At 33.9% G+C, this 18,576-nt stretch overlaps 1 protein-coding gene and 1 long non-coding RNA gene across 2 annotated transcripts in view; one reads left to right on the forward strand and one right to left on the reverse strand.

Annotated features, from left to right (window-relative positions):
* LOC103677670 overlaps positions 1-18,576 on the reverse strand; it is a 332,269-nt gene that overhangs the window by 265,477 nt on the left and 48,216 nt on the right. The window lies entirely within an intron of this gene.
* Positions 1-18,576, forward strand: part of GPR149 (G protein-coupled receptor 149) — a 55,854-nt gene that overhangs the window by 1,975 nt on the left and 35,303 nt on the right. The window contains exons 3-4 of the mRNA XM_008706922.1: positions 116-308; positions 5,394-5,851. Coding sequence (XP_008705144.1) covers positions 116-308; positions 5,394-5,851 — 651 coding nt within the window. The remainder of the gene's footprint in view (positions 1-115; positions 309-5,393; positions 5,852-18,576) is intronic.

Raw genomic sequence — 18,576 nt, forward strand, 5'->3', positions numbered from 1 at the left:
GACGGGGGGAGAGGAGGCGGGGAGAGGGGGGGGGGGGGCAGCATGCTTGGGGGAAAGGCTTGGCAAAGTAGAAAATTTTATCCTGGGATAGGTCTGAAGCTCTTTGCCTTTGCAGATCCACATGATGGTTCAGCACGTGGTGGGGTTTCAGAGCCCTCCCTTCGAGACACTCAGCTTTCTACTAACCCTGCTGGCCACCACTGTAACCCCAGTGTTTGTCTTGTCCAAATGCTGGACCCACTTGCCCTGTGGCTGCATCATCAACTGTAAGCAGAACGCATATACAGTGGCATCTGATGGGGAAAAAAGTAAGTCCTTGACAGTGTGGAGGTTGGGAGCAATAAGCATACAGTCAAACACAGAAAAGTGGTCTATTGAGTTGTCTGAGTAGGGAATGACAAATCCAAGGACACATATAAATGGTAAATAAAGGGAAGAAATTATAATGTGAAACAATTCCTAGCACAGTGTTGGGGTAAGTTTTAAAGGTGGCAGGTTTAAAATAACTCTGTGAAGTACTTGTACATTGAATAATTATTTTAGGAAAGAAAGGAATAGACAGAATTTACTCAACACAGTATGAAGTCAAAAAGGCCCTTATATGCTATATCCACCTTAGTTCTTAGCCCAGAGTAGAAAATAAATTCCCTTCCCAAGTTTATGTATGAGAGACTTCATCTCTTTGAAGAGTTAAAAACGCATTATATTATAGCCTATTGTTATTTAATGGACCAGAATTTTTATTATTTTTCCTTATTGTATTCTTCCAGGGTTTTGGAAAGTTTTCAAACTAGAGTGCCTGAAAACAGTTCAAGAACAAATTTTAAGGGGCGCCTGGCTGGCTCAGTTGGTAGAGCATAAGACTCTTGATCTCAGGGTCTTGAATTTGAGCCCCACAGGGGGTGTAGAGATTATTTAAAAATAGAATCTTAAAAAAAAAGACAAAAAGAAAACAAATTTTAAGTGTATATGTCTACTTTCAGAAACCACAAAAAACTCAATTTCAAGAAGGGAAAATCTGGCAGAATTTGTCCATGTATGTTCATATACGAATATAGCCATGCCAGTTACATTAAACAAACAAACAACAATAACAACAAAAAACTATGTTCTAAAGAGTATACCTAGAATGGGAGTGGGGTCAATTATATTATTATAAAACTCTCTAGAGTGTGAGTGTTTCCATACTGAGACAGGAAAAGTTGAGGAATCACCTCTATACTTTGACTCTGCCAGGAAGAAAAGAGTATATTAGTATGTTCTACCATTTAATAAATCTAAAAATGCATTAGTGTATGCTGAATTAACTGTTCCATTAATTGTCCTTTGCTCAGAATAAGCAAGTATATTACTCTTTAACAGAGGAAAAAAAGGTAAACAAAAATAGTTCATCTCGGACTATTCCAGAGGTATAGAAACTGGAGAATATTAAAGTATATTCTGAAATCAATTCTACAACAGGGTTATTTCATAAACATTAATTAATCGTGAACTGGTTATTTTCCATGTATTGATGACATTTAAATTTTAATATGTCTAGATATTTTTCAAATGACCAGAAGATTTCTTTAGTTTTAAGGATGCCACAAAGTTTTATTGTTAACAGATGCCAAATTCATCTATGTCTTTAAAATAAAATAATCATAGAACGTATATAACAATTATGTGTTTCTGCAGATTAATGTCTAGAGCAATAGTGACACAGAAAATTAATAATAAATCCTTTTGAGTCACATAGAACATATATAAAAATCATTTACAAGCCTGGAAGTTCTAACATTCTATCAAATGTTAACATTTTGCCACTGAATTAGTGAGCCAGCATTGTCTTATAGTATTTAAGATTGTGAGAGAGACAATGAAATTTCAATGTCAGAGAAAATGAAAAGTCTTAGTGAAGTGATGTGGGGGCAGTCATTTTTAAGAAGTAAAGGACACCTGTATCAGAGCTGAAAACAAAGCAATGCAATAGACCTGTCACTGCAAATGGTCCAGGAAGTATTCTATCTTGTACTGCACAAGATAGAGGAGCCTATGGCAGGCTGACAGAATCAATAATTACATTAATGTTTCACCTCTGAAATTAAAACCATGCCTTTCAAGATCAAAACAGTATTTTTCCTTGAAAATTGCCATTGCTCTTAATTGCATTTAAAATTTCCGGGAAGAAATTCCCTGAAATGTGTAGCTTTATAAAAAGAGGCATGGCTTCCAAAATCAAACATTGTGAGAAACATTAGTTTAAAATGCTTGTAGTCCAAATGGCTCCATTCTCTTTTATGATCCCAGGTTCTGCCGCAGGGAAATTCTGAGAACAAGAATGATATATTTTCACTGTCTGAGAACCCATCATATATTTTCCTATTGCTAAGATGACACGAGAACAGAATTTCAAAATCCCAAAAATGTTCATCCTCAGGTAGGCAAGTGCCTGATCAAGTGCCTTGATTCTTTGGGAATATGGCTTCAGTTTTATATTTAGGCTTTTCCCCCTTAACAAACTAAGATTCCCCTTTTACATTCTTTGTCAGGGAACTCCAGAAACAAGGAAGCTTCCTGACTCATCTGCCATAGCTTCATTTTGCAGATGTAAATTCTACATCTTAGCCTTAGTGAATGGAAATGAAGATACATGCAATCAAAAAACGGATGTCAGTAATGGGAAATAATCTGCAGATTAATAAATCTCTCCTATTTCTAACATTAACCTGTATTCCTAGTGTCTCAAAACAAAAGTGTTAAAAAAATGATTTTAACACAGAGGTCTCAGGTGGAAAATATATGGGAAGGATATGGCTTTCACATTCATTTTGTTTGCATGAGATGATATTTTCTTTTTTAATGAAACAGTTAAAGATTTTCCGTAAAATCAGATACTGTTTTTATTTTAAATAAAATCAAAATATCTGGTGACATATCATTCTGAAGAATTATTTTTATAAGCTGATATAAATACTTATGTTTCAAATTGCAATTAGCAAGATGTGGTTAAAAGCAAAAGACTTTTGTCCAGGCTTTAGCTTTTCAGAATACATTACATTGATTTCTTTGTAAGTATATATAGACTTCAAAATATCCTGACTATTCTGAGGGTCTTTAAGTTTCTGGTAAGTTATTAGTCCAACATTGTCAACTGTTATATTGTTATAACCTACTATCTCCATTAGTTATCTCAGTCAGAATTTACCTTTAGTTATCTCATGGGTCTAATTATCGGTAAAGCAATTTCACATATAGGTTAGTAACTCAAATTCTGGAGTCAGTTGGCTTTTAAATTCAAATCTCTTTACCAGTTAAGTAATCTTAAGTGGGTTTCCTCCTGTAAAATAGAATCAAGAAGCCTTTTTTTTTTAAGTAATTTTTTTAAGTAATTCTTCTTCTTCTTTTTTTTTTTTAAGATTTTATTTATTTATTTGACAGAGATAGAGACAGCCAGCGAGAGAGGGAACACAAGCAGGGGGAGTGGGAGAGGAAGAAGTAGGCTCATAGTGGAGGAGCCTCATGTGGGGCTCAATCCCAGAACGCCGGGATCATGCCCTGAGCCGAAGGCAGACGCTTAACCGCTGTGCCACCCAGGCGCCCCTCAATAAGCCTTTTATTATGTAGGGTTGTTGCTGTGTTAAATGACATGACCTATGTGCATAACTTAGCCCTGGAGTTCTCTGCTTCTCCATGGTGTCCAACACAATCTCAGTTCCTTCTCAGAGCCTACCTCAGACTACCTCTCGCATTTCATGACATGGAGGCAGATTCTCCATAGACAGCCTACACACTCCTTCAAAAACATTACTCACTTTTGCTTTACAAATTTCATAATTATACTACACAGCTATTAAGATACATAGCCGCAGACATCAATTTTATTGTGTTACATGATAAAATTGGGATTTATAAGTTTTTGTTTGCTTATTGCCCTTGAATTGACAATTTGCCACTTTGTATCTTTTTTTAGAGAAAAGGGAAACCCATCAATAATTAAAACATCCTTTTAGTTCCTTCAGCTTTCACACTGTTGAAGTAGGTTAAAAATCCCAGTTTAATTTTACTGGACTATATTACTAGAAAAAGTAAATAGAACTATACATAAGAGTGTATAAAATATTAACATATGTTTCTACTTTTCCATTTTCTTTGGACAGAAATTCTTGTTTTTGTTCTGGCTCAAACAATGAATATTTTGGCTCAAATAATGAATGATACCTATAAATTCAATTTTCAGTCAGCAGAATTGCTTTGTAAATCTTCAGTTCTGAGAAAATTTCAGTAATAGAATCAGCATGTGAATGACACTAGGATATACTGTAACATGAATCAAATTTTATCTGTTGTTCCCATAGAAATTTTATAACTTTTCATAGATTTTTCCACCAAGGATAGCTAAATGTCTGGTATATGACGCAGCTATCCAAGAAGAAAAATACTTTGAAATCAGCCACGTTTTGAAAGATGAAAACCAAAACATTAAATTGCATTTTGTCTATCACCTTGATGTAACTTCATTCTTAATACATAAAATGATCTAGTATTTAATGACATTCACACATAAAAATTATATCATTTTCTTTCACATTCTCACTTGTTATTCTACTAAGACTTTGTACCATATCTACCAACTAGTAGTACTATATTAGCATTACAGTAGCATTGCATTTTGCTTGGCTTCAACCATAAAAAGCTTTATGCATTCCTGCTAAATTCATCTTGTAATTAATCAGGTTTAGAGACCTGCTATAAAGTGCTTTAGATCACAGAAGTATAAATCTACTCATTACTTTTTACAATTCACTCCAAATTTATTGGTATCAGAAATGAATGTTATTTTATAAAGTTTAAAAACTGTATTGCAGCATTTTCTAATTTTTAATGTATGCATTTATAAACATATAGGTGTTAGGAGTGGCATACATCAAAATATTTAATACAGTCATATCTGTTGGTGATATTGTCAGCTGAATAACTTATATAATATTAAGACCTTCTTAATAATTTCTAGCAAAATAAAATTTATAAACAATATCTTTTATCCCCAAATAAAGAAATGTACAGATAATTGGTAGACTGAAAAAGCTAAAACTAAAATGTATATATGTGAGAATTTTCAAATTTATGGTTAAACTTTTTTCATTAAACTGCTTTAAAGATTGCAGGGTTCTTGGAATTCTATGTATTTTAAGCCCCTCATTGCACAGGTGAGAAAAGTTAGGCCCAGAGTGATAAGACACCCTGAATTGATAAGGTATAATTGCTTTGCATAATTGACAGGAAATGAAGATAGTTTTTAAATTCTTGTAATCAGTTTGACTGCACTTCCCTATTTTTATTCACTACATATATCCAATTGTTGTTTATATCTACCTTCCTAACCATGGAACTTTGTTTTTGTTTTTATTTAGCCAAGAGGAGAGGCTTTGAATTCAATCTATCATTCCAACGGAGTTATGGGATTTATAAAATAGCACGTGAAGATTACTATGATGATGATGAAAATTCTACATCCTATCACAATCTCATGAATTCTGAATGCAATACTACAAAAGACTCTCAGAGAGACACTTGTAATATCTTCAATGCCATAAAAGTGGAAATCAGCACCGCACCCTCGCGGGACAGTTCCATGCTAAAAGGGATCAACAAATGCACGAATACTGATATTACAGAGGCTAAGCAGGATTGCCACAGCGAAAAGGGCATTGATCCACTGCTTTCTGAAAAAACAGGAGATGATATTAACTATGAAGAAACCACCTTTTTGGAAGGGCCAGAAAGAAGACTTTCTCATGAGGAGAGTCAGAAGCCAGACCTTTCAGACTGGGAATGGTGTAGGAGCAAATCAGAAAGAACCCCTCGTCAGGTACAGTAAAGGTTGTTCTTTCTGTGAATTTAAAAGTGAGATCAAATATGATAGGCATGAAAAAAATGATCAATTGTTTATTTCAATCAAGTCCAAGGTTAATTTCACTTGCTTTATTTCCATAATATTATATTTTATTTCAAGGTGTTCCTTTGAGGGACTTTTAAATTTTTTAAATTATACATTTTCATTCATGTTCATGTTTTCATTCATCTATATGTTTTGGGATTGGCAGAATTAAACAGGTTCTTTAAGAAGGCTAGAGCTTTCTAATTTAACCTCAAGTAATCTGTGTAAATTCCAACTAGACTCTCAGAACTTGTTTCAAATTAGTTAACTTGTAAGTTTTATTTTTCCCTCTCCCACCCAAAAAGTATTATTCTACAAGTGCCCAAGGGAAGTTTTCTTTTTTACATAAAGGCAAATATTTATATAGCTAGTGGTGAGGAGGGTAGTCCTGCAATTATACTAGACCGCTTGCCTATTAGTCTTGCTAGAACTAGCCCCTCCAGTACTCAGCAGGGGGAAAAAAAATCTATTCCAGAATATACCCAAGTGAGCCCCTGCAAGCTCTGCTAAATGTCCTATTCCTTTCAGGACAGAAGAATGGCTTCATGTTTTATAAAACTGAAAGAATTTGCACCTTAATTTTGTCCCATTTTCTCCTAGGTTCCAGCTTGCCTAAATGATGAGGAATACTTCTTATTTTATTGAAACTGTGTTGTAATATTGATATGAGATTGTTCTTTTCTCCAGACTCTCAAATCTGGCAATTAAAATTGCCTTTGCTTCCCACACTACTGACTGACTAGGGAGAGGAGCCTTTTTCTACAAGATTCAATGGAAATCAAAGTCCACTTGTCAAAACAAAAACATAATTCCACAAATATGTGCAAGGAATAATGCATTCATTGATCAAAATATGACCACATAATACCAAATATGCATATGGGCAGAATACTCCGAGACTTCCTTTATTCTCAGTGATAAATTAAAGCTACTAATCTTACTCTAGTATCACCATCTAAAAAGTAAGTTGGATAACAGCGCCTGAGTGGCTCAGTCAGTTAAGTGTCCGCCTTTGGCTCAGGTCATGATCCCAAGATCCTGGGATCGAGTCCCACCCAAAATGGTACCCCAGCTAAGAGAAAAATTCCTACAGTTTCATCATCAATTTATTCCTGAATAATGTAACCCTCCTGGTTTTCTTGCACTTAAAAATTATTAGGTAATATTTATGACACAATGTTTTGTGTGTTTATGTGTGTGTGTCTATGTATGTATGTATCCCAATAACTTGGAACTACTTTGGCGTGCTATTTCTCTGTCCCATCCCCAAGCTTACCCCTTAAGAATTACAGCTATCCTGAATCTTGCTCATGCTTTTTGTTTTATTGTTTTATCACAAGTGAGTGCATTTCTAACACAATATATTATTTAGTTTTGCTTATTTAGAACTTTCTAAAGGTGGTGTCATACTGTCCCTAATCTGGGACTTGCTTTTTTCCCCACTTAACATTACTTTAAATGACTCCATTTTAAAAATGTATTTTGTCAAAACATTGGAAATTATCATCTAAAATATCACAACTTATAGTCCTCATTTAAAAGTCTTGATTATAGTTTGGAGCGTTAACTACCCTAGAAACTTGTGAAAGGATCAGACACTTTACACATAATATACTGTAGTATGAGCATAATGAAACACAACTTACCCATAGGCCTCTATAAATAAAAAAAGAAAATGATATATAGAAAGCACAAAATTTTAATCAATCCAGAACAAATACTAATCAATAACTTTCAACTATAAGAATTTGCTTAATTAAGTATTAATATTTTAGTATCTGTGAAGAACAAGTAGTTTGGGAAATTGATCTAAAATAGTGGTTGTGAAAAAATGATTAGTGATAAAATAGAGAACATTCAGGAAAGATAAAATTTATATTTTCAGACTGACTGAAATGAAATGAAATGAAATGAAATACTGTTATAAATTTTCAAACAGCAGTAAGAAATTCTTAAATTATAGGCTGATATTATTGATATGACTTGCCTTTAGCAAAATTGCCTCCGGACTTGAAGGTTAACACATAACCCAAATAGATGTAGGGTCGAAAAGCTTATGAAAACCTTTCCATGACCAAAGACAGGTTTTAACATGTAACCTGTTCTTCACCAGCAGATATTTCATGGGAGTAGATGGTGATTTAGAAAGCACTTTCATTTCATTTTTCTCCCAAGTACCTTCTTTGCTCTGAAAGCAATGTTAACTTATGTATCTTAAAAGTGATACATTAGACTGCAGTGGACACTACAGTAAGTTGTTTTTTTTAAATACTATCTCTTCTGATTTTCTACAATTGTACTTTCAAATATTTAGGCTCCATCTATCAGTTCATATTTAATTGCTCTACAATTTATAGTGTGTATTCTTTGTTCTTGGGGTTAAAAAAATTAGGTTTGATTTAAAATATATTTAGTGAGCCTTATTTTGACAATACACATTGCTATTAGAGTTTATATTAGTAAACAAATTTTCAGTGTATTCTGTTGGAAATCCTGGAAGTGAAAGCATCAGATCGAGGTTAAGGTATAAAGAAGATAGTAATAGAATGGCTTCAGTAGGTGTAAATGTGATCCAATAAAATTTATCAGTGTGGTAAGTGCTTGTAAGACTGAAATTTACTGTTAAACTTAACCACACAATTACTTCTTCTTGGATCCCTAATAGGTAGAATCCTAAGAAGTTCACTGTTAAAATATTCATAAAAAATAGAAATGTCAGAGCTCTTCAGTTATGAAGTTTTTTTTTTTTTTTAAGATTTTATTTATTTATTTGATGTAGCCAGCGAGAGAGGGAACACAAGTAGGGCGAGTGGGAGAGGAAGAAGCAGTCTCCCAGCAGAGGAGCCTGATGTGGGGCTCGATCCCAGAATGCCGGGATCACGCCCTGAGCCAAAGGCAGATGCTCAATGACTGAGCCACCCAGGCGCCCCACAAAGTTTTAATATGGTAGCCGTGGTATGACTGTTCCTCAAATGAAATAATGATTTTCCAGAACCTAAACGTTTTGTCATCTATAAATAAAGAAAATTGGACTCATAAAATAATTTGGCGGCTTGGTGGGTGATCACTCTAATTTTCTAATACAAAGCCCATCAATGAATTCCATTTTCTTTTCTTTTAATGTGTTCTCTTAAAACTCTAGAAACTCATTTAATATAATAAATCAGAAACAAAGATATGCTGTAACTATGCCAAATTTTATTGTACAAATTAGTCAAATGGAGATCTTGTTAAAAGCTAGATTGTGACTGAGTAAATCTGAGGTGGGCTCCAAGAGTCTGCATTTGTGACAAAGCCCTAGCTGACTCTGATGGAAATAAAAAGTCCTGTCCCAGACCTATAGAATCAGAATCCCCAGTTGATGCAAATGCACATTATAATTTAATTAGTACTGCATTAGCATCTAATCACGGGGAGGTAAATACTAGTTTAAAGGGCAGGGCAAAATTAATTCCTTCCACTATAATATATGCCTCATAAAGTAAACTAAGACTAGAAGAAAATATTCCCATACAGTAGTCTCCCCTTATCTATGGGGGATATGTTCCAAGACCCCCAGTAGATGCCTGAAAATGTACATAGCACAGAACCCTACATATACTATGTTTTTTCCCTGATACAAACAATCTAGATACAGTCTAATTTATAAATTAGGCACGGTAAAGATTAATAATGATAACTACAACTACAATATACTAGAATGAAAGTTATGTGAATGTGGTCATTTTCTCAATTTCAAAATATCTTATTGTACTGTACTCCCCCTTCTTGTGGTGATGTGAGATGATAAAATGCTACATGATGAGATGAAGTGAGGTGAGTGATATAGGCAGTGTGATGCAGCATTAGGCTACCACTGACCTTCTGATGATATCCCAGGAGGATTATCTGCTTCTGGACGGCAGTTGACTATGGGTAACTGAAACCACACAGAAACTGATACCTGGATAAGTGAGGGGGCTACCTGTACACATATCTCTTACCTCTCCTAAAAACAGTGCCTCTTCTCTTTTCATTAAAAAAAAAAAATAGACTATTATAAATTAAATCAGGCATAAAATATTAGTGTTTTCTGTGACATTGTTAACTTAATAACTGCAAATGCTTAAACCTGTTCTCTGAGTAATTTTTGACATTTTTAACTGAAGTGACTGTAGGAGAAAAATTCACTTATCAACTTCTATTTGTAGCCTGAAGGCAGTCATTCTAACCCAAATGACCGTCTGCAGTATACATATTTTATATTTAGCTAAATCCATTTGTTAAAGCAGTCAGTTCATTACTCACTGTTACACTGCTTTCTTTTTTATAAATATTTATAACTTTTATTATTTTGTGATTATAAATACAATTATTGTAGAAAATTTAGAAATTGCTGGTGAGCAAAGAAAAAGCACTAAACTTCAGGCTCTTTCCCATGCATATATTCTTATTTTTGACAAAAACAGGATCACATTGCTTATACTCTTTTGGAATCTGCTTTTCTTTGTATAAGAGTATATTTTCCACCTGCGTTAAATTGTTCAAGCACTTTTTGAGATTATCTGGTACAGTTTAGAATGGCTGCTTGGAGTGCTGCTGAAAACTCATCCATGAATGTAAATTTGTTCTCAAGTACTTAAAGTCTTGATAGTTGAAGCTAAGGGGGTTTCATTGTAAACTACTTCAAATACTTCAAAACAATTTGTAATTGTCACAGCATGTATTATTGCTGAAATGAGGTAAAACTGAGCTGTTTAATTGCTGACTTTCTACAAATTCAAGGGATTACCATCGGATCAAGGCTTGTGTGGAATTTTATAATTCATCTTTGTTTTATTTTTTTTTTATTTTATTTTTTTTAAAGATTTTATTTATTTATTCGACAGAGATAGAGACAGCCAGCGAGAGAGGGAACACAAGCAGGGGGAGTGGGAGAGGAAGAAGCAGGCTCATAGCGGAAGAGCCTGATGTGGGGCTCGATCCCACAACGCCGGGATCACACCCTGAGCTGAAGGCAGACGCTTAACCGCTGTGCCACCCAGGCGCCCCTAATTCACCTTTGTTTTAAACGAAGAATTTTGTTAACATTCTCAAAAACACCTCATGGTTTAAGGAGACCTTAAAAGGTTACATACTGGAACTTCCCATTTATGGCTTGAATCTCTTCTACGACGTCCTATTGAGTGGTTACCCCTTACTTGAACTTAAACGCCTGGGAATTCACTACACTTTTTAAACTTTTTATTGTGAACTAATTTTAGACTTGCAAAACAGTTTCAAAAATGGTACAGAGAGTGCTAATATACCCTTCATTCAGCTCCCACTAATGTTAACATGTTATATGGCAATAACGTAATTATCAGGAAATTAATTAATTTATAGATCTTATTTCAATTTTGCCAGTTGTCCTGCTTATGTCCTCTTTTTAGTCCAGAATCTAATCCCAGATCCCATATTGCATCTGTTGCTATTATGCCTCAGTCTCCCAATCTAGAGCAATTCTTCAATCTTGTCTTCTATGACTGTGGTACTTCTGAATTACTGACTAGTTTGTTCTGTTTCTGGAATATCCTTCAATTGTGTTATGTTTTCTATTGATTCAATTGAAGTTATGCATTTTTGGCAAGAATATCACAGAAGTGATGTTTGCCCTTCCCAGCTCATTAGATCCAGAGGTACATGATGTTGATATGTCTTATGATCCTGATTTCGTAAAGGTGATGTATTCCAGATTTCTCCAAGTAAAGTACTATTTTTTCCTCTGTAATTTATAAGTATCTTACAGGGCAACATTATAAAACTATGCAAATATTCTGTTTCATGTTATACTTTTGCCCACTAGTTTCAGCTTTCATTGATAAATCTTGCTTGCAACGATTATATGAAGGTAATTTTCTATTTCTATCATTCTCTCTCTCTCTGTCTATATATTATTGGAATTCTCCTGTAAGAAAAAGCTATCTCTTCTCCTTCATTTGCTTATTTATTTATATAAGTATAGGCTCAAAGATTTTGTTTTAATCTGTAAGTTATAAGCCATACTATTATTCTTTATTTTGTTACTTCAGTTGTCATAGATACGACTATTGGAAGCTCTTTCAGGGTGATGCCTATATCCATCCAGGGGCTATCCTCATCTTTTTTAGCACTTCTTTACTTTCTAGCAGCACAAGATATTCCATCCTCATCTTGTATTATTCCTGACCCATCCTTAGAATCAACCATTTTTCCAAGGAGTTCTGGTTCCTTCTATTGGAAAATGGTATTTAGAAACCAACATTGGGTGCTAGGCATGCTCATTGCAACTGGGGTGTCTTGCTTTTAGACCTTATCATTGGAAAGATCTAGGAAATGGCTATGTACGCACCTATATTTCTATAACAGTTTCTCTATATAAATAATTTAATACCATGAGTTTGCACTGAAACCTCCACATCCAATCAAATACCATTGGATTCATTCATGCCTTTCCCTTTTCTTATTCATTACTTCTTTTTCTGACAGTGAGACAACTGGTTCTCACTCTCCACAAATGTATTTACTTATTTGCTCAATCCTGGTATACATATAAAATAGTTTTAGAATTGTGAACCTACACTCTTGTGGGGGAAAAAAAAGTATTGACTGGAGTATAATAACTGTGTACAGTTTTTTTCCCCCTCTTTAACCTTACAGTTTGTAGTCAAAATACAATCGTCCCCATTTACTTAGGTTAATTGTTTTCGTTTTATTTTACATTTTGTTCCTCCCACTTTCTTTTTGATTTTGATTATTTATGTTTGGGTATATGAAACGTCACCATGATTCTAAGAGTCAGAACTACATAAAATATATGCTTTCCTCCCTCATTCCTTCTTCCCTGTTCCCATTTTCCCAGTCTTTCTACCTTGTACCTACCTATCCCCTGTGAATAACCAATCTCATAGTTTCTGGTTTAACTACCTGTATTTCTTTTTGCAAAATGAGCAGATATATGCATACCTTCTTATATCTCCTTCTTCCTTACATATACTCTTTTGCACTTTACTTTTTCTACTAAACAGGATATCATAGAAGTCCCTTCATATCCGTTTATAGAGATATTTCATTTTTTATAGCTGCGTAATTATCCATACTGTGGATACACCATAGTTAATTCAATCACTCTCTTATATGGGTCTTACAACATTTCTAATATTTTACAATTTAAACGTATTGCAGTAAACGTTATGCATATGTATTTTCATATTGCTGGAGGTGTATCTTCAGAATAAATTCCTAGAATTAGGATTTTTGTTTCAAAAATAAGTGTAGTTTTGTTAGGAATTGCCAAATTCTCTCCCAGAACGGTCATGCCTGTTTGCACTCCCATTAGCAATATATAACAGAGAACTCTTCCTCACAACCTCAGTAACAATATATTATGGTGTTTTAAAATTTTTGTCAGCCTGAGAGGAGACAATTTCAGAATTGTTTTAAATTATATTTATGTAATTATAAGTGAGTTTGAATAGTTTTCATATGTTTAAGAGACTTTTTTGTCTTTTTTTTTTTTTTTTTGGTAAATTGTCTGTTCTTATCTTTTCCTTATTTTTCTATCAGGTTTTTGTCCCTTTATCCTTTGATTTTTAAGAGTTATTTATATATTAGGTATATTAGTCCTCTGTGATGTATATCACAAAGATATTTTCCCAGTTTGTCATTTATCTTCTGTTTATGGTGTATTTTTTGTTTTTTCTTTTTGTTTTTTGTTTTAGAATGCATACTTTTAGCATTTATTTACGGTAAAAATTATCAATCTTTTATTTAATTGCCTCCGGATTTTGAGTCACAGTTAGAAAACCAGTATAAAATGGAATTCACCCATGTTTTCTTCTAGTACTTGTATCGTTTCAATTTTTACACTTCAATCCCAGATCCATTTGGAATTTATTTTCACATTTGGTGTGAGGTATGAATATAATTGTCTTTTTTCTAAATGGTTACCCGTCATTTATTAAAAAGTATAATTTATTTAAAAATCCATCATAACTCACAGTGTTTTGAGATACCATTTTTATCTTATACTACATTTCTATACCTACTTGGGTCTATTTCTGGGCCTTCTATTCTATTCCACTATCTATTCATGCACTAGTATCTCACTGTTTTAACTGCAGAGGCTGTTATAGTGAGTTTTAATGTCTGGTAGGGCTGGTTCCTCCCCCCCACCCCCAGTATTCTTTTCTTTTTCAGTATTTTTCATACTATGCTTGAACTTCTGCTTCATATCTAATTCACTTTAACTTGTTCAACTCCATAAAAAAGCTTTAGCAAGGTGTGTTAAATTTATAAATTAGTTCAGAGAGAACTGACATCTTTATAATGTTTAGTTGTCCTATCCAAAAACAGGGGATGTCTTCCCGTTTTCTAGTCTACTCTTGTTATCTTTCTCCTGAAAGATTTTAAAGCTTTCCAGCTACAAGTTTTATACCTTTTCATTAAGTTTATTCCAAAATATTCAATCTTCTTTGTTTTCATTGTAAATGAGGTTTTTCTACCATTATGTCTTCTAACTGGTTATTGTTTGTATATATTAAGGATATTGATTCCTGCCTGTCAATATTGTTTCTCCTACACTACTGAATTATTCTATTGTTTAAGTAAAATCATTGATTATCTAGGGTTTTCTAGGTATGCTATCACATCATCATCAAATAGAGATAGTTTTACTTTTTTTTTTTTTTTATCAATTCTTATACCTGTTTTTAATTTCTCTTGTTTGGTTGCATTGGCTAATACCTCTAGAACAATTTTGAATAGTGGAGGAGACAGAGTATCCTTGATTCCTGATCTTAGTGAAAGGTTTCTGATGCTTTCTCATTAAAGAAGATATTGGCTCTCGCTACTTTGTAAAGCAGGTAATTTAATCTTTTGATGATGATAATGATGATAACTAATACTTACTGAGCACTTGCTATGTACCACACACAGTTCTAAGCACTTTACATATAATTGCTCATTTAGTAGTCACAAAAACTATCTGGTTGATGTTATTATCCAATTCTACACATGGAAAAACTGCAGCACAGAAAAGTCTATCAGAGCCTGGGAGCACACTTAAGCTATCTGACTCCAGAGATAGTCCACAAATGCACTATCATAACTGCTTCAGAGAGATGATTTTCATAGTTAGCAAATCATTTCTTACACTAACTCCTATTCATTCTCCTCACACAAGCAGATTAGTATCACCTAGGGAACATTTAAAAATGCCCCTGTCCCACCCACAGAAGTTCTGATTTAATTGGTCTGCCACAAGATTTGGGTAATGTTTTTAAAAACTCTTGTGTGTAGATATTTGCAAAATATATCATCAACAAAGTACTTGCATTTAGAATATATTTGTAAAGAACACCAATAAATGAACAAGAAAATAACAGACAACTCAATAGTATACGACCAAAGATTTAAAGTCATATCTCACAAAAGAGGAAATAAAAATAACCATACATAAATATATAAAGTTATACCACATCATTAATAATCCCAAAATCTCAATTAAAATAGCAATGAGACACCACTGCACACTCACAAGAATAGCAAAAATTAAACCATCTGACAATGCCAACAGTTCATGAGAAATAGTTTGGGAACATCCATAAAAGTTAAATGTACACATGCCTAACACCCCAACAATTCCACTCTTGGGCACACACCCTAGAATCGCACTGTTCAATACAGGAGCCACTTGTCACATGTATTTACTTAAATTTAAATTAATTAGGGGCACCTGGGTAGAGTAAGATAGAGAAAATAATTATTGAGAAAATCATAAGGAAGAGAAAATACACTTACAGTGCTGTACTGCATTTATGAAAAAATCCGCATATAAGTATACCTGTGTGATTCAAACCCATATTGTTCAAGGGTCAACTGTACTTCTCTTAATGCATCTTAAGATCACATTCACTTACTAAGCAGTCATATTGCACTGCTGGTGTGTTTAATATCAGCTAACATCCTTATGCTCTTTTTGCTCATGCTGCTGCTTAGCCACTTTGTACATTTGTAGTCTACTGTTTGGAACCAATTATATCTTATCTCTGTTCAATTTCATCTTGTTCCAGTTAGCCTACTCTTCCATTACTTTTGGTAGCCTTTTGTAGTGCTATCATAAAATGCCTTCAGAAGATTCTAAGACCTGAATTCTATACTATCATTCCCAAATTTGAATCACCCATGGATTTAATAAGTCACCCTTCATATTTTTATTTAAACTGTTGATTAAAAATGTGAAGCGAGACAGGGCCAGAGAGGACTGCTACACACTACCAGAAACAAGTCCCATTGTTCATTTTGGTTTATTTAGAAACACCTTTAGTGTTTAGGTTTTGGAGCCTAACAGATCTTTTTCTGAATGTGTTCTTTCCCATTTTAGATGGCGAAATCCTTTAGGTCTCTTTCCATTTAAATACTTTATACTCTGGGAAGTCTTTCCTAGGTTTCCAGTTAGACATTCATATTATATCCTCTACTTATTAAAAACTCATTTATTTAACCTTTCTATGTTGGGAATTAACTTCACAATGACAGAGTGGGTATTTCTTTTGTTAATTGCTTTATTTATCATTGGCACAAAGCATAGTGCCTGGAACCTAGTGTGTATGCAATGATTAGCTGCTAAATGAATGAATGAAAGCAAGCAAGCAAGCAAGCAAGAAGGGATAACATAATAGTATCAAATATGGTGTGTTTATTATGCCTTATACACTGAAATAAATATTTGATGTGCATTATCTTACCTAATCTTCACAACATCAGTTTTATTATTTCTCTATATTATAGATGAGGATACAGGGGTACAGAGGTAGAGGCAATACTGAACTCTGGCCTGCCTATTTCTAAAGCCCATGCCCCATCTGCAACATTCCATAAGAGACTAATCACTATTAGAGTACAAATACATTATAATCCATGATTAAAACAAAGGGTATTATATATCATTTTATTTAGAATAATGTTTGTTTGAAAATGAATGGTTGTCAGTGAAAGCAGCCATGTTTCAAGCTGAAGTGTGGAGGTGACTGAGTTGTTTTCCTGCTCTCTAGTAAGGAGAACTCAGTGTGTCAAATAACAAGGACTTCTTACTAATAGTGCCACAAAATACCTCCGGCCATGCCTTCAAGTACTTTTAACACTCTTACCTGGGCGAATGGACCATCTATCTTTGCGACAGAGGAAAGATGCCAACAACTCTGAAAACATTTATGGGAATTTTGACTCTAACATGGAGTTAAGTTCTAGGAGGGATTTGGATTCAAGATAGGATCCGGAGTGATGAGAAAGGAGTCCAAGACTAGTCTAAGGAAAAAGGTGATATTTATTACACTAAATGGATCTGTCATTTTTAAAACATTTGTGGGAATCTTAAAATAGACACTGCTCTTTACTGTAAATTCCACATAGCCCCCATAGTTGCAACTGACAAATAGATGTAGTTCTATTATGAACATTGGCTATTATTCTCATACATTAATAAGATGAAAGTGAAACAACAAAGACATATGTTCTCTTTTGCAGTCAATGACATAATTAACTTTTATTGAATCAGTTTTCAACTTTCTGTGCTCTTCACAACATAATAGTTATGTGCAAGAAACACTTTTAATTCTAATATCCATTATGAACCTTTTGCCATTACTTTCTTAAGTCTAGGCAATTCATAAATATAAAAAAATAAAGCACTAATTTGTTGCACTTTCTCACTTCTACAGTATAAATACTCCCCCACCATGGCTGATTTCAAGCCACCAATGTAACATCACTGAATGCACAGTTAGGAAGAAATGTGTAGCAGCACATTTTATGGTATTTCCAATATGTACATATAATAGGTGCAAAAATTTCAAGAGCATATATAATAACAAAATGTAATAAAGTAAATGGGAACTGGTGAATTCTGAGTATTCATTATCTTTCTAATATAATTTAGTTTAAGTTTATACTTTTTAACAACTGGCTCTCAAGTTTGCTGAAATTTTTATGGGTCAGTATAAGCCAGTTTCAGTATTCCACTGGCATATTTCATTCAACACAAAACACATGCAATAACACCCACTGTCTGATCACATAAGCCATAGTGTCCAAGTTAGCTGTCCTGCACTCTACCTTCCCTGTCTGCCTTTTGGGGGGGGGTATATTTCACTTTATCTCTTCTTAGAATCTGATTCTTTCTGTTTTACCATTTATGAGTCTGTCCTTCAGGCACCTCACCCCAGAATTGATTTAGGCATTTGGTCTTCTTAGCTTGACTCTCAACTTTTCCCAAACAATAGGGATTGAATTTGCTTCCATTTCAAATGCAGTGTCTAAATCATAAATACTTACTTTCCTCCCCCCACCATTCCCAATGGACATACAAAACAGTGGGAAAGATGCAAACACCCAAGTTACATGGCTAGTATTGTAAGCTTAAAACTCAAGGCTATACGTATTGGTTCAGTGTTTAATGATCTTTTTAAAAACTATATTCTTTGAAATAAGAAGGAACTGACAGAAGAAATTGTTCTCTCTCTTTTTTTTCAAACCTGTCTCCTTCCCTACCACAGACTGGTGGAAATGATTGATGGAGACTTAAAGGGTTAAAAAGACAGAGAAGAAAGAATCTCTATCCACTACAAAGTCCTTATGTATATAATAAAAATCTGATCTTA

Source organism: Ursus maritimus, unplaced genomic scaffold, assembly GCF_017311325.1.
Source record: "Ursus maritimus isolate PB19 unplaced genomic scaffold, ASM1731132v1 scaffold_20, whole genome shotgun sequence".
NCBI lineage: Eukaryota > Metazoa > Chordata > Mammalia > Carnivora > Ursidae > Ursus > Ursus maritimus.